We start from the raw sequence: 23,423 nt of genomic DNA on the forward strand, positions 1-23,423 counted from the left end.
TCCACGATCATGAACGAGTAATAAATGAATCATTTCACCAATCACATACATTTGCCTCTACGCGCACCTTGCATAATTAGAGCATAAACAATACTTGCAATATAGAATAGTGCACCACATACGGAAATCACAATGTGTAACCAAACAATTTAGCCCAGTCTTCTCTATACATGATACTAAATTCTCGATCTGTCCTTAAACATGCACCTAAAAGCAAGGGCGCGTAACTCGTACTTACCTTGATAAATAAATTTGAAAACCGCTTTTCCAACTAAAAACATCTTCTATGAGGTCCTCTCCTAAACCAAACAACAATAATTCAATCAATACCCAAGCAATTTAATTTACAACAATATAACTTGATTTAAAACTCATTAAAACTTCCTTAAAAACATGTTTTTATGCTCAATTAATCAATGGAAATTCAATAGGAACAAAAGGACCAAATTTATTGATCATTAGAACCCTAAAATCCTAATTTAAATAAATTAAAACCCTAGGTTAATAATTCATAAAATCTAAAAAATTAATATATATATATATATATTATCTGAAAATATAACCATTTACCATCAAAATATAGATTTGATACTAATTATATCAATTTCAAACAATTAAATCAAAAACCCAAAACAATACTTATATAATTATACAAATAGAAATAAAAATAAGGGGGAAAAAAGGAGAGGAAGACCAGCCACTGCATGATGGGAGGCTGGGCTGGTGGTTGATCACCGACGGCTAGGGGCGTCGTCATCGGTTTCCGGCAAGCACAAATGGTGGCAACAAAGTTAGCAATAGCTCACGTAAATAAGGAAGAAAAGAAAAGAAAAAGAAAGAAAGAAAAAGGAAAAAGAAAAGAAAAACTAAAATAAAGGAAAAATAAATAAAAATAAAATAAAGAGAAAAGAAAGTAAGACTAACCTTTTGTGTGGAGAAAATTTTGGGGATTAATGGGGTATTTATAGGAGAGAAAGTTGTAGGGTGAGTAGGAATATTGGGCCTCATGAAATAATAGGTCAATTAAATAAATGAAATGGACTAGGTTTTGTTTGTATGGGCATAAATTATAGAAGAAATGTTCATAAAAATTTCTTTATAATAAAATCGTTTATCAACCCAAAATAATTTGAAACTTGTAGAATCAATTCTGGAAAAATACAAATAAATATTATAAATAAAATAAAATTTCATTTATAAAATATTTAAAAATACGGGGGATTACAACTCAGGACTTGACACATGTCAAGTAACTTGATATTAAAGGTGATCAAAATTTCGGGGTGGGCCGCGCTTTACCATAGTATATCATACCTACACCTGTAAAAAGTAGCGGACTTTTTGGCCAAAACGGTTTTTTTGGGCCAGGTTTGAGTTTTTAATTAAAAATACATTTTTAGGCTTGCCTAAACCCGACCTATTTTTGGGTCGGGAAGCAGGCTGGACTAATGTTGATCACCTCTACATGATATAATATGGACTTTTGTTGACCAGTTTGGAATTGAACAATGTAAATAACCCCTAAAGTTTGGATTATTCCAAAATAATTTAAAGTTGAGATTATTAAAAGAAAATACAGCAAAGTTAAGTTAATTTTTTACAAATTTTCCTTAAAAATATATATATCGTGATGAATCCAACGAGAATTTACATAACTATATTTTTCCAAATAAATCGAGGAAGTTATCCATAGAACATTGATAGCTAGGGATGGCAACGAGTCGGATCTGGATGGGTCCGGATGGACCTGGATCCAGATCGTTTTTGTAACAAGGATCCAGATCCGACCCAGGTCCGTCAGGTCTGGAAAATGGAGATCCAGATCCGACGGGTCCAACGAATCCGGGTCCAATATATCTTGCCTAATTTTTTGCAATAATTGTAATGTTTAGGTTAAAAAATGCATTTCAAACTTTCGTCGGGTTATTAAGTTCAACCTAAATTAAAGTTATACAATTAATCTATAAATACAAAGTAAATAACCAACTTATACACTTATATTTTAAAATAAAAATTATAAACAACGAAAAAAGTGCGATGTTACAAATGAGCATGTGAAAAAACAACGATGATGTATTCGATATGAGTACCAAAATTCATCTTTTGAAAGGGCTAATTTTTATCATTACTAACATCATCAACATTTTTAATAAAGAAGCAAAAAATTTTAGTTTTTTCAATAGGAAAATTAAAAAACGGGTAAACGGACCTGGGTCCGGGTCTAGGGGCCAGACCCGAATCTAGATCCGTTTTTCTCAGGAGGATTCGGATCTGACCCGGATCCAAAATTTGAAGACCCAGATCCGTGCAAAAGGATCCACAAATCTGGGTCGGGTCTGGATCCACTATCATCCCTAGTGATAGCTAGTACCCATAAAAGCTACTTGTATTAGGGCGTGTTTGACAATATTAAATATAGTTGTGAAGGTAGTTGTTAGCTATGTAGGTAGCTTTTAGCTATCAACAAGTTGTAGGTGTGAAGATAAATAATTTAGGTATGAGTGTTTAGTAAACTAGCGATTGACTAGATGTTACATATAAAAATCAATATTTTTTATTAAAACTATAGATTTTATTTTCAACGGCTACCTTAAAAATTAGGAGGGTCGGGTTAATCAATTTGATTAACATTTTTTGTTGATCAAATGACAATCTCGTAAACACATTGCCTCATATTCTGGGAAAGTGATATCAAAAATATATTTCTGCTTAGTTGCCAGCGAACCAAGGAAAAAAAAAAACTTTCCTAGATTATTAGATTGAGATTCTTTAACAATGAAGGAACAAAGCTTGTGAACTCAACAGTGTCAACAAGCTTGTGAACTTAACCACCATTTCCACCACCATATTTCCGGCAGCTCTACTGCCAATTAAACGAAAACCCTAAGAGAAAATGGTGAAATTAAGGGTATGGTTAACCCTAAAGGGTAAGGTTTATCTTCGTCCTCCATTAAAGATCGATGCTTGAGTAGGTACGTGCATGTTTCGTTCTCCATTAAAGCTGAGGAAGATGAAAGCTAAGAACAACTTCATTCTTGGAAAAAAATTAATTCTATATATATAAGTGAGCTTACCATTTTTAGATTATGCTTACCATTACTAATTGCCCAGCTCCAATGGTCGAGTGGTATGGTAGAGCAATTGAGCTGATATGGCATATGAGGAGAGAGAAATCAGAGGAGAGAAGAGGATAGAGAAATTAAAGGAGGATAGAGAATTTAGCAGAAGAGACTAAGAGAGAGATAACGTGAGGTAAAGTCGTCACTTAGAGTCACCTAGTAGTGTCCTCCCCAAATGTCATCTTTGCCCTTACTTTCCCAGATGAAAGTACAATGCTACCCCTTGAGAAACACAAAATGTTTCTAAATTTGATAAACTTGAATTTATCTTGAGCTTGGCTCAGCCCAGCAAGGTGTTGGACCAGCACAAGGCATCCTTGGAATTTCACACTTAATGATGGTAAAAAATACAACATGCAAATACAATATATATATATATATATATATATATATATATATATATATATATATATATATATATATATATATATATATATATACGCATATAAAAACCTTTTACTCCTGTTTCTCGTTACTCATTCCCCTTTGGTTTTCCATTTTCGCGGCTTCCCTCCCACTGTGTGTTCTTCTTGTTCTTCTTCCTTCTCTAAGCTCTTCTCTAAGCTAAGCCCCTCTTTAATTCGAGTTTCCGGTCAAGCTTATCAACATTTCTATAATGGAGCAGCGACAAGGTTAGTCCTTCACTTTCAATTTAGAAATTGGGAAGTTCTATATTATAAATTTGTGAGAATTTTGGTGTTTATTTCTAGGGTTTAACTGTAGATTGAATGTTCTTTGTGTTTGACTTGTGAATTTCTAGATTAGGGCTGATAAATTTTGAATTTTTTTAAAGTTATGCGGATTTAGGGATTTTGGGGTTTAGGGTTTAGCTGAATTTTAGTTTTAATTAGTTGAATTATACTCTAAATTAGTTAAATTATAATCTGAATTAGTATAGACTCGAAGTTGAAGTACTCGAATTTTGGGGGCTAGCATTTTGGGAAGGTGATGGGTGCGAAAATGGGTGTTTATTTGCGGGTTGCTCTGTTTTTGAGGGTGCAGGGGGTGTTTTTAGCTATGTTCTTATGGATGCCTTCAATTTATATTTTTGTACTCTTTTCTTAGCCAATAATTGATATCGATCCCTTCAATTTGGCATTTTGTGGGTGCTTACATTGGTATATTTGGTACATATCAACAAATTTTTGTGGGTGCTTACATTGGTATATTTGGTACATATCAGCAAATTTCACCGAGTTCTGATCTTGTATATGGTGAACCAAGGGACGAAGTTCTTGTAGTTGATTAAGGAACCAAGTTCTGATCTTGTATATGCTATTATTGGTTGTAGATATTTCAATCCGTGCCTTGGTGATCTGTACTGCTGTACATATTGTAATTTCAGATTCTTGAATATTGATTCCACTTTCTGCTAATGTGCTGAGTTGTGGAAGCATTTCACTTTTTTTTATTCTTGTGGAAGCATTTCATCTTTTGATGCTAATAATTCAATTGAATTAATTAGGGAAATAATAATGTTAATTCTTGCTAAAGATCCATATCCCTATGCATGCAGGGAGAAGACAATCAAAAAAGCATAAGGTACTGGAGGCGATGCAAGACAAGGAACCTTCTACATCTGAATCTGATTCTGACTTCAGTCCCAAGTCAGATTTAGAATCGGAAGGTTGGAGTGCAGATTCAGAAAGCATGATGAGTGAAGTTGTTGCCCTTCGCAAGGAGTTAAAAGAGAAGGCGAAGGCAAAAAAAAAGGAAAAGGAAAAAGGGTTGGCGAAGCAAAAGTTGAAGGGAAAACTGACCGACAAAGATGATGAAAGTGTATGGATTATTTGTACTTTAATATTGTAATTTGGTTTTAGTATTTATAATTCAACATTATACAATGCAACATTACATGGCTGATATGTGTAGGAACCAAGCCTGAATTCCAATCGTCGGATAGCTAGAAATAAATCCTATCAAGGTACAAAGGCACTTGATCCTGCTGTATATGTGGTGAGTGGAAGTTTTATTTGTAAGGTTTTTTATATAGGCATATATTTGGATACTATATTCTGATGAACGCTAACTCTTTCTTATACTTTTGTTTATTCTAATAGGATAATTCAAAAAGTCTGGGAGGTCGCAAAGTAATAGCAACCTATTATCAGCACAAGAAGGTGAATTGATGTTAATTTTCTCTATTTTGTTACATTTTCCAGTTCCAATTCTGGAAGTGTAACTAAACCTTTTTTTCACATAGTAAAAAAAGCACACTTATTAAATGTTAATGAAATCTTGAAAGCTCAAAAGCATAGATTTAATATTAAAACCTAAGATATTATTTACTTATTAAGTTTGATTTATTTTGTGATAATATCTTAGTTTCCTTGGAAGGGGAGAGGGATGCTTCTATACATATTTTCTTTTCATTGTTTTAACCTATAGGGGCTGACACCAGGTTTTAAGTGATAAACTCTTATTAATCAACATTAAGAGCAAAAGTCAGTGATTAATCAACATTAGCTAATACAGTTTGATTTATATAGTACATTTGTTATTTAGAGTTGTTTCTTTGAATACATCAGTTCTATTTAAATTAAAATATAATAGTCATGATACATGCATCCTAGTATACATAAAAATTTTTGAAATTTACTAAATGCTTATATGCTCTCTCCATTTAGTAAATTTCAACAAATTAGTATGCTCTCTCCATTTAGTAAATTTCAACAAATTAGTATGCTCTCTCCATTTTTTTTCTGTCTTGTTTGTCTTATTAATCCTTTAAGTTGTTGATTTTCTTCTGTTTTTCCATTTTGAAGACAATGTCGAATGTCAATTGTGCCATGGAGACTTTAGGGAGGGTTGTTGCTTCCTTTAACCCTACCAAGAGGCGCATTGTATCTGATATGGGGTTCGGAAAGCTGTTGTATTATGCTGGGAAAAGTCTCCCACGGAACTTGTCATATTGGATTGCTACCAGAGTTGATGTGAAGAATAAAACTCTGGTGGCCGTCGATGGAAAAGAAATTCGGTTGAACGTAGCCCAAGTGCGGTGGGTTCTTGGCCTTCCAAAGGGGAAAAAACCTCTTCCAAGGAAATGTGTTGATGAGGCTTTAGAAGCCTATTTATATGACAAGTACAGCATACCTATGGGGCACGACACTTCTGGTATTTATAGGACCACTCTATTAAACGTAGTTGAGGCCCTTTAGATGATGAGGAAGAGTTCAAGCAGGTTTTTGTGCTGTTACTGCTTAACATTCTCTGTGCAACATCCTGTCAAAGAGTGAGCAAGAAGCAAATGCACCCGATTGTCGTAGCTTCTCTCAAACCAAAGACGTATGACTGGTGTTCTCTAGTGTTGGAAGAGTTGCTCCACGCTCTACATGGTTTCAGTAAGAGGTTCTACTCGGAAGGGTGGGCACCTTGTCTTGGAGGTTGTACATATTTTTTGGCGGTAGGTGTAAGCTTTTTTTAATTTAAAACTAATTTTTCATCCTGAATTTTTTAAAAGTTTTTGATGCATGTTCTACAAATGAAATGAAGATCTTGTATTTGGATAGACTTCAAAGGATTCCAGTACAATGGGATGTCTACCCACGCAGTAAAGTGTAGACCACAGATGAAATGAAGAAAGCAGAAAAGGAAGATCGTTAGAGAGTCATGATTATGGGAAACTTGGGGTAAGTGTGCATTAGATTTTTGTTTAAATGATTTAGAGTAAACTTGTCTTTATAACATTTTATATTTTTAGAGCATTTTTATAGATAGGAACATGTGGCACACTTGTCTCTTAGTGCATTCTTCTTCCCTGTTTCTAAGGAAATAGAATCACTTTCTAACCATGAAACCATATTTCTAAGGAAAAGGAATCACTGCCTTGGTTCAAGTCCTTTTAAAGGTTGCTATTGTTCTAGAGTTACTTCATACAGAAATAGAATCACTGTCTATGCTTGGTCTTTTGCTCTGTAACATAAAACCCTAACATAAAACTCCTCTCTAGACCAACAATTTTAGTTTGTATTACAAGTGTGAGGTGATATGTGCATATCTACTGAAGTGATTCATCCTTGAATAGAGTTCCATGCATGATGAATCTTAGACCCAAGTTTTCAATTAAGGCTTCATTTGATTGAGTTGCAACCCATGAATACCCTTTTTGAATTGCCCATTTGTCTCTGCTGCACTTGCTGAAACATAGGTACAAAACCTCATCTTAGGATAACTGCAACACTTGCTCAAAAAGCTGATCACCTTGTGTTATGCCTTGAGAGATAAAAGATGTTGGGGGAAGATGTTCTAATAGCCAAGGCTGGGAACTTGTAGTGTGGTAACTGTTTCAAAGTGTATTTTTACATGTGGATGAGATGATAGATTAAAAGAGAAAAATGTGATTTTTTTCACCTTGATTACATTTTACCTATATTTCCGTGGCTTGTTTATTGCCAGCTGGATCTGATGCTCAAAGACCCAACCCAAGATAAAGATGCCAAAGCCCAGATTCACTTTGAACATTGACACTACTGTCCATTTTTTTTATGTCCCTAAGGATTCCATCAATTGACTGATGTGAGACAACCTCTTTTCTTTTTATAATCTGAGTAAAATCTTGCTATTGCAATTTAAGCCAGTGCTTTGTCAAATGCCAAATTACATTTTCCTTGGCTTGGAAATTGGAAACTTTTAAAACAATACTCCACTAGAACTTGTCTAATTAGGCCCTGCTACTGACTTTGAGGAATTCTATTATTGTGTCAGGAGCATGAGTATTGCCCATAAGTTTGAGCAGCATTTTTTAAGCTCCAAGAGGTGTTTAATAGATTTTCCCAATTTAGTCTCTTATAGTGCAGGATGCACACACACACACCTTCCATGTCATTTGTTTTCTCTTTTTAGGCATTTGAATCTTCTGCTGATGTGTTTTATACTAATAATTTGTCATTTATTGTAGCGCTTTACCGTGGAGGAGGTGTCATACGATATACTTATTAACCACCCAAAACGAGAAATGGACACTCTCCCGACTAGAAGGCATTTCAAAAGGAGAAGGAATGATGAGGTGTCTGGCTTTGACTCTGACTTTGAGGACACCGAGGACGAGTTGGAAAAGCTCTGTGCAACTGTTAAATGAAGAAGGACACATACGAGAGGAAAGCCAAAGAAGAAAAAAGGTAAATTATTCAATTGCTGGTCAAAAATTTAATTTCAAGTGATGATTTCTTCTATTAAATCTTGATATTTTACCCTTTATTGTAGAGAATGCTATCGAGGTAGATCATCATCATGATGCTGCTGACTTTGAGGAACCTTTTGATGGTGAACTTGAAGTTAACATGGAGTGTCATGAATACACTCATGGTCAGCAAGCTACGGTTGTTCCACCAGAATATGAAGTTGTTCCACCTGAACCTCACCACCTAGAGGTCGATCAACATAAGCAGCCAGAGGAGCAGGTCCAGGTCCAACCAGAGGTACAACCAGTGGTTGAACCACAGGTCAATTCCCATCTCAAACTTGAGGTGCAACCAACATCTCTAGAGGAACAACCAGTGGTTGAACTAGAGGTGCATGCCCATCTCCAACCTGAGGTGCAGCACCATTATCTACATGACCTTAATGAGCCTGTTGTTCATAGTGATAGTGACATTGAGAAATTTCATGATGCACGGGACGGCTACAATACGTAGGGCTGTACACAGTTTGGTCTGGACCGTAACCAAACCAGACCAAACCGTATTTTAGCAGTTTGGTTTGGTCTCGATTTTTTTGTAAATATGGTTTATGGTTTGGTTTGGTTTTGCAAAAATTATAAACCAAACCAAACCGTAAACCAATAAACCATATTATAAAATTTATATAATTTTTAAATAAAAAAATTACATATTATATATTAAAAAAAATTAAAGAATAAATAAAAAAAACCATGAAAAATAAATAAAAACTATATGGTCAATACTATATAATTAATGACTATAATGTAGTACTCCATATGAATTTTTTTATTGTTATGTATTATTTTTATTATGTATTAGCACTTGATTAGTTTATTGTTATTTTTACTGTAACTTTATAGTAATCCATATGAATATTTTTTATTGTTACGTATTATTTTTATTATGTATTAACACTTGATTAGTTGATTGTTATTTTTATTGTAACTTTGTAGTACAATTTAATCCGTTTGGGCTACTTATTTAAACTTTATTATAAATTAATAAAATATTATTTGACACTATTTGAGGAAAAAATATCATCACATCATAAACCGCAAACCAAACCGCACCAAACCGTATTATTATGGTTTGGTTTGGTTTGGTTTCAATACTAATATGGTTTGGTTTGGTTTGAAAAATTTACCAAACCGCATTTTGCGGTTTGGTTTGGTTTGGACTCAAACCGCACCAAACCAAACCATGTTCACCCCTAACAATACGGGTTCAGAATATCTCACAGGGGATGAGCAAGAGCCTGGCAATCATGAAGTGGAGGCAAATGCGAAGGAGATACTTGAGGAGTGTATACCTGACCAAGGGAACCCTGTGCATGTGCATGGTGACCCTCAGCACGTTAACTCTCTCATTTCCCTTCACTGTGATGTAAAATAACATTTGATGGGTGCATAGTTGTAAAAACAAGTTGTCTCAAATGGCTTATAGAATTTTTTTACAATTGGCCATTATGAGATAATTTTTTGATAGCATAAGTTTGGGACATAATTTTTTGACACAATTTTGATGTCTATCAAAGGAGATAATTTTTTATACCATAATTTTGCATTTAGACATTTTGACAACTAGTTGGAAATAAATAAAGTTACAAGAAAGTGTTTGTTATGTAGTACTTCAAATAATGATTTAGTTAATGCTGATTTAGTTAATGATTTAAGAGTATGGTATAAAATGGACCACAATCAATCAGATAATTTGAAAACAAGATTTATTTGATGTGACTTTTCTGACAATATATGTGAGTTATCTGACAAATACATGCATTGACTATCAATACATGATGTGACTATCATGTACATTTGATGGGACTATTCTGACAGTATAACCTCATATAGTAACAGTATCAGTATAATGCATTTTATATAGGTATGCTACAAAATTAACCTAGGGTATGCTTGCCTTGTAATGACAGGTGACGGTTAAAGATTTGGATATAAATGACAATGGTGATGATGAAGAAGTAGGTCTTGGGATATTGGCTGCAATAAACTACACACCTTGTAATCAAGAAGTCCCTGTTGGTTTGATGAAGTATATGTTTAACAACCCGGAGGGAGTGCTTTTGGAACGGAAAGGTTCATTCACTGTTGAGGATGTCGAAAAATACCTTAAACATGTTGATACAGAAACTCTATCCATTTTCAAAGGTTTAAAGTCTGCCTTGGATGGTAAACATATTATGTTGGAGCCTTTAGAGACTAGCTACACTACTACATAAACAAGCAAATGCAACCCCAAAAAACCGTTGCAATAGGACAAATATCCGTTGCTGTAAGCCTACTGCAATGGGTCTATGACCGTTGCATCCGAGGCCGTTGCACTAGAGTTATTGCAACGGCTTAGAAGACCTAGCGCAACGGCCCATTGGATATGGTGAAGGACCGTTGCATTAGACCCTATTCCAACGGTTCTTTGGGCCTAGAGCAACGTCTTAATAAACCCTTGCATTAGAATTAATGCAATAGTTAAAAAAGCCTAATGCAACAGCATTTTCTCATTGGCGCAAAGTCATATTAATAGTTTTAATTAGCACATACGCGCGCGCGTATACATGCATATATTATAGCAAATGCAACGGTTATATATAAATATATATAAACTAATTTTTTTTTTTACTTCAAATGAGATGTTTGCACCCTAAACAATAATACACAGAATGTATATCAATGAAAATAAAAATTTCATTTTCATTAGAAGTTTTCAAAAATATTTACATAATTGTCCAATAGATTGGCAATTTACAAAATGAAGTATTTCAACAATACTTATATAATCCAAAAGATAATTAGATACCACGATTTACATTAGTTTTCGGATCACATAATAATTATCACAACAACCACAAAAAGATCCACCACCAAAAAATTATTTAAATATATATTGTACTCCCATTTGTTTGTTCTTGAGTTATAGCCTGTAAATACAAAATATTTAGAAAGCATTCAATAATATTATATCTTAAAATATATTGATATTAAATAGAAAAAAAAATTAGCAAAATAAAGAATATCAGTGGAATTTAAGGATGTATTAAAGTATGATTGAGAAGAGATCATACCTTCCCTAAATCCAGTAAACATTTAACTTTCAACACTCATTCTAGTAAGTACTTAATTTTTAAACAATAATAGAAAAATTAAAGTACATACTTAAATATGACTAAGCTTAGTAGTCAGACATGAGTAACTTAAATTAGGGTTTATCTAATTTACCCAAAGACTATCTTTTTCTGTTTCAATTTAATTGTTACCATTGGTATAGTAACCCCAGAGCCTAGCTAAACAGTTTTAGTACACCAAAAGGGAGTAAAAGTAGTCAGGGTAGCAAAAAAAAAAAAAAAAAAAAGATATCAAATCATAAATAAAACAAAAGCATGGAGTAAGAAACACTACTTTCCACCATTATAAGAGTGTACACTTATATATATTTTTGTAATTTTTTTTTTAGTGTTAGTAGTTGTAAATTATTTTTCAATTCAATTAATTTTCATTTTAACCATGGACAATCAAGGTGAAAAGAAAAGTAACATAGGATAAATAATTTGAAAATATATATGACACTCACAATAATGTTTTATATAGCATATTAAGGCCACCAAAGATGTTCGATTACTCTAGGAATGTTCCATCCTCGCAATGATAACCATCACCATGTTCTTCTCCATGCTGCAAATAGTAAAAATAAAGTCACCACGTCATGACCCAAACAAGAATTATTTCAACTCATTAAATCATATCTTGTAGTTTATACGTAGTTAACTTTTAGATAAATTTTATACATTTTGAACTATTTTAGCTTAAACTGAAAAAAAGGCATAAGAGTACATAACCTTATTTGATAGGTGTATTCCAACACAAGATTATTCACCAGTGTGGTCATTAGCCTGTGACATATCACTAGTTGCATCCCTTTGATTAGATGCATTTGGGTGTTCAGGAACCTTGATATTGATTTCGGGATTAGCTTCCTGCAATTGTTGAACCAACTCTGCTTGAATACTTTGTAGAATTTCCTTTGGAATTTTATACCCAGATTGGTTTCCTTTCTTCTTTAAGTCGTTCTTTGTCACACCTTTCCCAAAGAGGCGTACACGTCCATTATGCTCAGCTTTTTTTCACTTTATAATAGGGATCCGTAGTGTTGGGATCTTCTTCATGTTCTTGATCAGATTCTAGTGCATCCATTTGTTCCTTGGAATCAAAAGTTACAAAGATTAGAGATAGGTTAGTTATTCATGAAATAATATGCAAGAATATAATAACATAAACTCACAATATTATCTTTCGTTTTCCCAAAGCTTGTCTTGTATGTCCTCTTAGGATTTCTTTTCCTTGATTCTTTATAAACTCTTGCTTAGGAGGGTTCTTTCTTATTTGGGTCCTCTTGTTGCTACAAAAAAAAAGTTGAACCATATCATAGTAGAAGCGAAAAAAGTCAACATGTAAAAAAATAAACAAAAAAACATGTTTGTGACGTAATTAAGAAAATAGAGTTAAAACAAATGATTACCAATTTATGACGTAATATTGCATACGAATTTGGACCCATAGTGTGAATGTCATCAAGCTTTTCACGATTTCTTTTGTTGGTCTCACTTTCCTCCTATGAAATTATAAATAAAAGAAGAAAGAAAGAAAGAAAATAATCTCAAGTACTGCAATTGCAAAAATTAAAAGGTATGTACAGCAATAGCTAAAACATACAATATGTACCTGAACTTTTGGCAAATTCCAGTAGTTTAAAAGGTCTTCAAAATATGTTTCTAGCAATGTTTTTGGACGCTCTGCCCTTCTTTTTTCATTAGTTGCAAATGCATAAAAGTACTTTTGTTTTGTCCTACATTTATAGATACGCCAAGCGTAGTTAACAGCCTCCATTACCCACTTTTTTCCTTCCTCAGGCACCAAGTATTTCTCCTACAACAAAAGATTAAATGCTATTTAAGCAAGTACAAATTTAAACCAACCACTTATCAATGTAATAGATAAAAAAAATTTATATATAGAAATACCTGCACATAGTCCCATATTTTATCATGTGTGGGAAGACTTTTCCAGTTGACATAATTCAGTGGGGCTAGCTCTGAATTTTTAGCCACTGTTCCCAAAAATTGAGAAAATTCTTTGACAATTTCAGAAGTGGGTCCAATTGGCTGCCCAATTCGATTGAGAATAAGGTAAGGTCGTTCCTCTCTTGTACGAGCATGGACCTTGATCAATTTTGTCGGCCCTCAATGCTTCTTGATTGTGGGAGCTGCAACGAGCAACTTTGTAAGCTAATTAATTAATAACAGTAAGTTAACAAACAACACATAAATAAATAAATAATCAATATTACCTTTTTCTGGGCTTTCTACTACTGGTTGAGATTGCAATTCATGTCCAATTTCAACCCTTCTATTCATAACCACATTTTCTTGGTCTCTAAGTTGTGGTTCATTTTCAATTGCTTCATTCTCATTAATTGATGTAAGCAGGCAATCATATTCACCTTCATGGGTTGATGGATTTTCCATTTGACTATCGGGAAGTACACATCCTGATTGTTTTTTCCGAAGCTCACGAAATGCAGACAATGACCCTGGACGACAAAAGGCCTTTTGTTGTTGCTTCTGTTGTGATTTGGAAGGATGTTTTCCAAGTTGGTTATTTCCATTTTGTTCACTTCTTTGTTGATTTTTTCTCATTGAATTCAAATTTTTACGATCAACAACTTTTTGTAAACTATTTCCAAATGGTTCAATACATTGGTTCTTTTCGACACATTGATCATTTTCAGCAATGTCCATCTCTACAAGTTGATTTTCTGGTTGTTTTTCTATAAGATGCTCTGACATTTGCTTAGTAAATGCAGCCATAGAACCCAACTTGGATACTGAAACCTATTTATTCCCAGGAAATAATGATTCATCATTTATTATCAACTAGATTAATTCAATAATATTCATTACGTTAGGAAAAAAAGAAGACAATAATATATAGCTAGAAATATGGTAACAATCTGACCTTGGATGCATTTATCTTTCCTGGAAGTTGTGTATGTTGCTTTTTTGCAAGATGTTCTGAAGTATTCTTGATGAAGTTAGCCATAGAACCCGACTTAGTCATGGAGTCCTACAAGGAAACAATTTTCCAGTCAACTAATTTCTTTCTTAATCTGATAATTAAAGTCTTTTGGTTTTATTCCCAGGCAATAATGAACAGGTTGCTAGGTTGAAAAAAGGAGCAGACAAGAATTAAAAAAAAAAGTCAAAGCTATTAGTTGTTAAGAAAAATAACAGACTTTATACTTTCTCACAACTTTTTTTGACACTAACCTTGGTGTTTCTTTTCTTGTTCACGGCATAAATTTCATCCTCGTTACCCTCATATTCGGGTATGTATTCACCATCACCCTCTTCATCTGAAAACACTTCATGGTCTTCCCATGTGTTGACCACTTCACAGGCATTTACAAATGCTTGAGATTTATCATATATTTGGGTTGCCAAACTTCCTTTTCCTTGAGCTACCATCAACTCTGCATTTCTCTTCAACTGTTGTAGTCTTTATCTTTCATAATCTGTTAACATTTTAGTTTGAGGAATAGATTTGGCTTTATTCGCCTTCATCTGCATATTAACAAAAAAAATAGGAACACATTATTATATAACATGGTTATAAGATCAAAAAGGAAATTTAATACCATCTACTAAAAGAAAATTAAGACAATATCATAACATAACAAGTAGCATATTTCAATAAGAAAATATGCATTTTCAAATTTCCTACCATCAGAAAGTTCCATCGGAAGGTTATGTACAGCAAAAAACCATCCATTCTTAGTTAGATCTTCTACATAAAAAAACTTGGCGTGCTTGAGATGCCAAGATAAATGGTTCTCCTCCGCAAATAGTCTTATTCTTGTTAACCAAAGTAAAGTCGTCATCTAATTCAGAATAAAACCACACACATTTAAACAAGACGACGCTAAAATGACCATGGTACGATATCTCAATTATATCTTCTATCGAACCATAGTAAGCAACATCACCTAAAATGGGATTTTGATCTTTGCTGCTGGCAAAACTAGGTGTTAGAGCTGTTAAAGTAACTCCATGGTTTTGACAAGAAGAATTGGCATCACGCTTCATGGTGTGGAAATGATAAACATTGACAAAGTACCCGGTGTACCTTTTGGCTACATAAGAAGGCCCTTGTGATAACCATTTGACATGGTCAGAGATTACAACTTCTTCTAAAGCAACCTTCTGTTTGAACCACTGCACTCTGTAAATTCCTTGCTATGATTATGAGCACTATCCCATTTTCTTTTCCTATGAGAACTTAAATGTGCCATATGCTCACTATAATAGTAAAAAAGATGAATCTTAGTACTAAGTCTTTGATATTAGTTACATATAAAATGTAAGAAAATATGTCTTACTTGATGTATCTCTCAACATCCTTACTATTACAATTGAATATCACAAATGTATGCGCTTGAGCCAATGTATTATGATCAATCATAAACCCATACTGGCTCTTCTTTGTGGCCTTTCCTTTTCTCCTTGTAGGTTTACCAACACTAGGAAGGAATGGTTGTGAGTTGCTATGATTGACACCCTTTGAAGGAGTGTCTAATCAATTTAAGTATCTAGCACAAAATCTTAGACATTCTTTAGCCCAATATTGTTCTGCCATGGACCCCTCTGGACAAGCTTTCTTTCGAACATCATCCTTCAACTCATGAAGATACCTCTCACTTGCATACATGCATCTACTACAAACAGGACCACCAAGCCTAATTTCTTCAACTAAATGAACGGGTAAATGAACCATTACAGTAAAAAAGGTTGGTGGAAATATCCTTTCCAATTGACAAAGAGTTTCAACTATCTTGGAATGAAGATTGTCAAGATCGCAGGGGTTAATAGTTTTATTCCAAATGCCTTTGAAAAAACGACACAACCTTATTAAAGGAGTAGCAACATCTTTAGGTAATGTTACCTTCAAAGCAATTGGAAGCAAATAATGCATACAGAAATGAGCATCATGGCTCTTATAGCCTGTGATCTTCCCTTCATTAACCTGCACACAACGACCAATATTGGAAGCATACCCTTGTGGAAGCTTTGCATTTTTAATGGTCTGGCAGAACAAACGCTTCTGAGGTAATGTCATCCAGAAGCTTGATCTTGGGATTTCTTCACCACCATCTGGTAATTCTATAGGTTGAAGGTCTGGCATAATTTTGAGTTTTTTCAGATCACGGCGAGCACGGACAGCATCCTTGGTCTTGGTAGATATATCTAACAATGTCCCAATGATATTATCAAAGATATTCTTTTCTATATGCATTACATCTAAATTATGGCGATTAGTACAATGCTTCCAATAAGGCAAGTTAAAAAATATTGGCAACTTTCTCCACGGAACATCTTCATCTGGCTTTTTCCTTTTCCTCTTTCCAAACTCATGTGGAAAATCTCGAAGTAATTCCTGGATCTCAATGCCCGTCAATCGCATAGGTGCATTTCTTTCCTCAACTTGTCCATTGAAGTTTCTCTTGTCATGGCGCTAAGGGTGAGATAGTTCAAGAAATGGACGGTGATCCCTATAGCACCACTTATGACTATGATCTAACCATTTTGAATTTGTGTCATAATGACAACATGGACATGCCATTTTCCCTTGGCTCCAACCGGACAACATTGCATAACCTGGAAAATCAGAAATGGTAGACACTAAAGCTGCTCGCATGTCAAATCTTTCATTAGTTGAAGCATCATATGACTCCAGCCCAAATTCCCACAAATCTTTAAGATCTTTTATCAATGGTTGTAGATAAATATCAATATCATTGCAAGGAGATAAAGGGCCAGGAATAAGTAATGCCAGCATCAAATACTCGTGCTTCATGAGCATCCATGGAGGCAAATTATAATTTATCAAAATCACTGGCCATGTACTATGTACAATGCTCATTGTGTGAAATGGGTTAAATCCATCAGTGGCTAACCCTAGCCTCACATTACGAGGCTCTTCAGAGAACATTGGATACGACTTGTCAAAGTCTTTCCAAGCTTGACCATCCACTGGATGCTGTAAAAGCCCATCTTTTTCACGTCCATTTACATGCCAAGTCATGTACTTGGCAGTCTCTTGGCACATAAATAGTCTCTGCAACCTTTTTTTTTTTATTGGAAAGTACCTTAGAATTTTTGCAGGAATTTTATGAGTCTTTCCTTCCACATTCTCCATATCATTTGATTTCCACCTTGGGGTACCACAAACATGACAGCTTGTTGCATTTTCATTTTCCTCCCAATACAACATACAATCATTAGGGCATGCATCAATCTTAGTATAGTCTAGCCCTAAAACTTTTAAAGATTTCTTTGCTTCATTAAAAGAAGGCAGCTTTGCATCATCAGGTAGAGCATCCTTAAATAGTTCTAACAAAGCACTAAATGCGACATTGGTGAGCTTAAAATCGCACTTATAAACAAACAGACGAATTGTAAAGGCAAGTCTGGTAAACTTTTTACAGCCCGTGTACAACTCTTGCTGGCCTTCTTCAACAAGCTTTAAAAATTTCTTTGCATCTTCATTTGGACCCTCTCTTGAAGTATCTTTCAACAACCCCTCTATGTCATCATTCGGGTCCAAAGATACATTATTGTCAACTATCACATTTTCTCGTTTGTTATCTGTCCATGCTTCTGACAGTATGTCTGTTCTAGGAGCAAACCCGTTGCAAATTACATGTTGTTTAATAACAATTCTAGGATGCCAATAAAGGTAGAGACACATTACACATGGACAATAAATTTCATCTCCGTGAGACTTCGATGCAAAAGTGTTTTCAATGTATTCATCAACTCCGTGCTCAAATTCATCACTCCATCTAGGAAATGTCCACCACTTTTTATTTCTTTTATCCATTACTCTAATTAGAAAATATGACAAAAAAAAAAAATTCACTAAGAAACAAATCAAGGAAAAGAGGGAACATTAAAATTAAGCACCCCAACATATCAATAATACGTGAATACTAGTAACAATTTCGTAAGAGCATGTAAGTATGGAAGTTCTAAGCAGTTTTAATGTACTAGTTTAGATCATAGTTTTATAAACAAGTTAATGTCGCAGGTAGAGACACACTTAAGATATCACATTAATATAAAAGTAATCATCATGATTCGTAATATATATGATTAACACATTGATGAATTGTTCGAGATAGAAATAAAGGAACACAAACCTGCGAGGTGTTGTTCTTTTGATGAGTTTGCACCAGGGACATTCGAAGGGTGGAAAATAATACTTAACACACTCAAAAGATAAAGCTTTTGCAGCAAGAATAATCAAAGGAGTGCAGATTTACAACTTTTCTTGAATTTTGAGGGAGAAAAGTTGAATTTTTCCTATGTAAGACCTGTACATGCAACACACACAAAAAAAAATCATGGGTAAATAACCAATCAAATATAATGGTTTCAATAAACTAATTTAACAAGGATAAAGTACAGAGGCTAAAATCCAACTATAAAGGAGTTGTCTTTCACATGATTGAAGCCACTCAACTAATACACAAGTAGCTCATATGATCATTATGCAAGCACGGTGTAAGAAATTAAAACTTTGTCCCTCATTAATCTCACCTCTATGAGGGCAAAAAAAAGGGATGACGGAGGGAGTAATTTTCAAACTCTAACTTTTTAATCATTTGTCATAAAGTCAAGCAAAACAAAGAACAATATAGAAAAACAGTGTAAATATATATAGGTGTAGAAGTTACATTTGTCCTTCCAACGGGTTATTCAATAACCATTTCATTTGAGTGATGGCCTCCCTCAAGACCATATGAAAGCTCTTATGTAATTAAAGGGCTTTAAAAATTAAAATCCTTGGAAATTCTCAATTCATTCAATTGCTACTAAAATACGAGTGTAGAGAGGTGATACACCAAGAAACAACTTATTTCAAAGAGTGATTACATCCTCCACCCCCAATCCCCATGTAATATGAATTTTTGAAATATGTTACACTTTAAATAACTATGATCTCCTAAAGCAAATTAAATTCGGTCAAGTATGGGTTTTTGGCCTGCAAAACAGCATCCTAAACAGGAATTGGTCTGCCTTTTGTGTTCATTTGTTCTGTTGCAGATTTCTTATCTCCTGGTATATCCGTATCTCTCTCATTTGTTGTAGTAAAAATTATTGTACTAATCTCAATCCACCAAGTAGTAATAATAACTTGAATACAACTATATTGCCATGTTCCTCTAAACATATATTAAAATATTTTTCACTTCATCCAATGTTGTAAATCATAGTAAAATTTTAGGAGAACTGGCAAACAATTGGGTTTGGTTATAGCCATATAGCTTAGTGCCCTTGATAAATTATGTTCTATCAACATGGTTCAGAGTCAAATGACAACCCAACTACTACTTGAATAGGACATGACAATACCCACAGAATATATATTGGTATCTACAAACTTCATAGTTAATGATGATAGAGTATTTTGTATCTTAACAATAAAATTTATTATTTAAAAGAAAAAAATATAAAAATATAAGCAAAAAATAATTTCCTAGTATATCACGCTTTTCCTTCCTCCAAAATAGTGCAAATCCAACACTAATTTTACCAAAAAAATTACAAATCCACCACTAATTTTACCAAAAAAATAAATAAAAAACAAATCCACCACTTTAAGCTCCAATGCTTGTAAGATTACAATTTAGGATACCATTGAGCCGTGAGTTTCTTTCATATGGGCTTAATAGTTAAAATTTGGTTGTTTCTAACTAAGATCTTTAATTTAATTAGAACTATTAGCTGCAAAAGTTGCTCAAAAAATCACGCAACTTCTACCAACTAGTACTACTTCAGCTTCTAACAAGAGGGTACAAATCAAATTAAAGTATAATCCACTAGGAAAAAAAATTATTAAATTGTTTAATATATCTAAGGGTATAAAATTTAGATATTTAGATGAGCATCAACTTCAACAACATAAATTAATTCAAAAAAAAAAAAACTAGTTGAATTGTGCATGCAAATTGGCAAACGAAATAAAGGTTTGAAGAAAATTGGAACCTGTAATACTCAAGTAGCAGCCTGACAATACTATTCCAAATAATTAACTTTCAAATGGAGAAATGTTGATGTTTAGAGATCTATTTGAGAATGAGTATTGAGAACGGAGATGAGTTGAGAACTTGAGACAATAATGCGGTGTTCACACTATTGATTTTTTTGGATTCTTTGAGAAATAAGGGTTTTGAAAATTGGGGAAAAATAGTGTAGCTCTGAGGATTGAGAAATAAGGGTTTTGAAATTTGGGGAAAAAAATAGCGCACAAAAGAAAGTAAAGTGGCGGGTTACTGAAATTTTTTATAATCTTATTTAATTTTCTTATATTCTTAAATAGGCCTAATGCTACGGTTATTTTACCTACCGTTGCACTAAAACGTTGCACTAGCCATACCCGTTGCAAAAACCCGTTGCATTATCGTTGATTGTTGCAAAAACCGTTGCATTAGCTTATACCGTTGCTTTAAAATGTTGCATTAGCCTTTGACCGTTGCTAAACACCATTGCATTTGCTCGTTTATGTAGTAGTGCAAGCAGCCTGCTGATGGTAAGTCCATCAGTGATGGTACTCTCGTAGTTGCTTTTTAATATTTAAACTTTTTATACTGTCATTAAAACTTCTTGGGTTGTCATTTCATGTATTTGGAATTTATACTTTGATGTAATAATATTCACCTTATTTTGATAGTGAATACTTGAATATCAAACAACTGATATTGTTGTCTATTTCATACCCTTGTCAGGTAGGGGTGGCCTCCACTAGTGAAGTAGGTGTGGCCTCCGCTTGTTAGGTAAAGGTAGCCTCCCCTGGTGTAGTAGGGGAGGCCTCCATTGGTCAAGCCACTGGTGAAGTAGGGGTGGCCTCCAGTGGTCAGGTTCATATTCAGCAACCTAGAGAAATCGGCAACTACATAGGCTACTCTTCTGAAGAGGAACCTATCACACCACTACACAAGTTCACCAAAGCTTTAACACATGATACTAAAAAAGAAGACAGAGAGAAGCAGAAAGCGTAGGCAGTTGGCTCCGGTTTTGTTGGAAGCCTCTTACGTAATAAAATGGAGGCCTAAGTGTATAAGGAGGTACTTTGAACTACTTTATCACTTTGTGATGAACAAGACGATAGCCTCACCAAGGTTCACACATGATGAGTGAGTGTTTATACAAGTTACATAATTACATATATTATTACTTTATAAACTTTTAGATAACTTGGACTTTACTTAGAGTTTGGGTACTGTAGACACCCATTTGTGTCTCCCCAAAACCAAACCCAGTGATGAGTACCTTTCACGTCGAATCATAATCGAATGAAACGAAAGTGTGGAAAGGTCTAGTGTTGCGGAAAGTTTTATTTTTTTTCTCTTCTCCCTGAATTTGAAAACTTTATTTTAAGAAAACAGCCAATACAGTTTGGTTGGTCCATGATATGGGTCCAATAGTGGTGTAATTGAATGGGGCTTGCAAAGACCTTTCCAACGATATATTATAAGCCCAATTCCGATGAGTATTGAGGAAGTTATGGCAAATTTACTAAACTGGGTCCGGTTTGAGCTTTATGTATAGCCCAATGATCTAGGGGAGGGCCTAATATGATTTATCATTCCTAATGCAATTAGGAATGGTTTTAGTCTTCTAGAACATTCTAGAAGGTTCTTTTCATTCTTAATTTCAATTAGGACTTTTCAGAGTTTTAATCAAGATCAAATAGCATTTTCGATTGGAATTATATTATTTTATCTTTTAGTACAGGAAATTTATCAGATTTTCGAAAACGCGTTGAAAATCAGTTTGGCGTCCAACCCCAGGCCTTGGCGCCTGGAACCAGGATTGGCGCCAGGCGCTAGCCATTGGCGCCTGACGCTAGCCACTGGTCCTGGCGCCAACTAGCCAGGGCTGGCGCCAAGGTTGTTTTTCGATCTTCAGACTCTGTTTTGTTAAATTATCTTTTTTGGATGATTTTCTCTATAAATATCGTATCAAAAACTCCGTTTTCATTCATCAACAAGCATCATCGATCATCAACTCTCTTTATTCACCAATTATCATCAATTCTCATCAATTCTCTTTATTTTTACAAATCATTCATCAATTACCATTCATTAATTCTCTTCATTCATCATCTTTCATTCATCAACTTTCAATAATATTAATTCTTTAGTATTCTTTTCTAAACTTCGCTTTTCACATACAAAATTCCGCATTCGCAAGATCTAGAAACACCTAGCCATATTCGAAGTTGCCTTCGCCCTAAACGTGAAAGGTTTTAATTTCTGAGGGTTTGGTCCCATATCTCTCTTTTCAATTATTTAATTTAATTGTTTTGATTATTATTTTCCTTGAAGTTACTAACGCGTGTATTTTGTTATTAGAAAGAGGTACGAAACATCCAAGTAAGTACTTTAATTGATTTATGATGTAGATACCATGTTTATGTTGTTATTATGATTCCTAGTATCATGTCTAGGTTAATTTTAATATTAAATATGATTGCTATGATGCCTTTTATTCTCTTCCTAATATTTACTCGTGTTAGTATCATGTTAGGGTTAAAGATTTGATTTTTAATGCTTAGTTACATGCTAGGGTTTGTTATTAATCTTGTTAGTATCATGCCTAGGATCTTGCTATGATTTAACATGATTATGATGATTATGATTATGATTGATATTATTATTATTATTATTAATGATGTTGATATTATTTATTATGTTGCTTGATATGCATATTATTTTATTTGTTATTGCTTGATCACTTTTTATTGCATGTTAAAGGGAATTTTGTACTTGCAATCGCGCTTAATAAGATAATTAATAATATTGTTTAGGATTAATTGTGATTATAAATTCAAGTGATCGCCAATAATAGTTTATTTGTGCATTATATTCAACCAAAATAGATTAAACAGGTTTAGGGTTAATCCTATTGATTGTATGTTAATCAGAAAGCGCACATGAATATGAGCAAAATAAAGTAGAGGCCTATTATTAAGGCAGGTTCAATCTCTTTTAGGTTGGATTTGTACCATCATCCCCAGAC

General features: G+C 33.9%; 4 protein-coding genes across 5 annotated transcripts; 1 reads left to right on the top strand and 3 right to left on the bottom strand.

Annotated features, from left to right (window-relative positions):
• The first annotated feature begins 3,573 nt into the window (after positions 1-3,573).
• On the top strand, positions 3,574-8,588 carry LOC110704194. 2 transcript variants are annotated; one of them, XM_021881989.1, is made up of 8 exons: positions 3,574-3,751; positions 4,636-4,898; positions 4,992-5,075; positions 5,180-5,239; positions 5,885-6,522; positions 6,612-6,748; positions 8,017-8,236; positions 8,322-8,588. In XM_021881989.1, the coding sequence occupies exons 1-5, from the start codon at positions 3,736-3,738 to the stop codon at positions 6,275-6,277; spliced, it is 816 nt and encodes a 271-aa protein (XP_021737681.1). In that variant the 5' UTR covers positions 3,574-3,735; the 3' UTR covers positions 6,278-6,522; positions 6,612-6,748; positions 8,017-8,236; positions 8,322-8,588. The 2 variants fall into 2 exon arrangements, with proteins under 2 accessions (XP_021737681.1, XP_021737682.1); XM_021881990.1 differs by having other exon boundaries at positions 6,629-6,748.
• Positions 8,589-12,152: 3,564 nt separating this feature from the next.
• Positions 12,153-13,170, bottom strand: LOC110704074. Its single transcript, XM_021881858.1, has 3 exons — positions 13,006-13,170; positions 12,803-12,895; positions 12,153-12,260 (listed from the first exon to the last, which is right to left on the bottom strand). Exons 1-3 carry the CDS (start codon positions 13,168-13,170, stop codon positions 12,153-12,155), a joined length of 366 nt encoding a protein of 121 aa, XP_021737550.1.
• LOC110704195 lies at positions 12,408-20,663 on the bottom strand. The gene is made up of 10 exons (XM_021881991.1): positions 20,388-20,663; positions 18,539-18,712; positions 14,610-14,903; positions 14,299-14,406; positions 13,631-14,174; positions 13,305-13,546; positions 13,006-13,209; positions 12,803-12,895; positions 12,566-12,682; positions 12,408-12,483 (listed from the first exon to the last, which is right to left on the bottom strand). Exons 3-6 carry the CDS (start codon positions 14,805-14,807, stop codon positions 13,524-13,526), a joined length of 873 nt encoding a protein of 290 aa, XP_021737683.1. The 5' UTR covers positions 14,808-14,903; positions 18,539-18,712; positions 20,388-20,663; the 3' UTR covers positions 12,408-12,483; positions 12,566-12,682; positions 12,803-12,895; positions 13,006-13,209; positions 13,305-13,523.
• Positions 16,852-18,219, bottom strand: LOC110704076. The gene has a single exon (XM_021881859.1). It carries the CDS (start codon positions 18,217-18,219, stop codon positions 16,852-16,854), a length of 1,368 nt encoding a protein of 455 aa, XP_021737551.1.
• Positions 20,664-23,423: the final 2,760 nt, after the last annotated feature.

The sequence above is a fragment of the Chenopodium quinoa genome, unplaced genomic scaffold, assembly GCF_001683475.1.
Source record: "Chenopodium quinoa cultivar QQ74 unplaced genomic scaffold, ASM168347v1, whole genome shotgun sequence".
Taxonomy (NCBI): domain Eukaryota; kingdom Viridiplantae; phylum Streptophyta; class Magnoliopsida; order Caryophyllales; family Amaranthaceae; genus Chenopodium; species Chenopodium quinoa.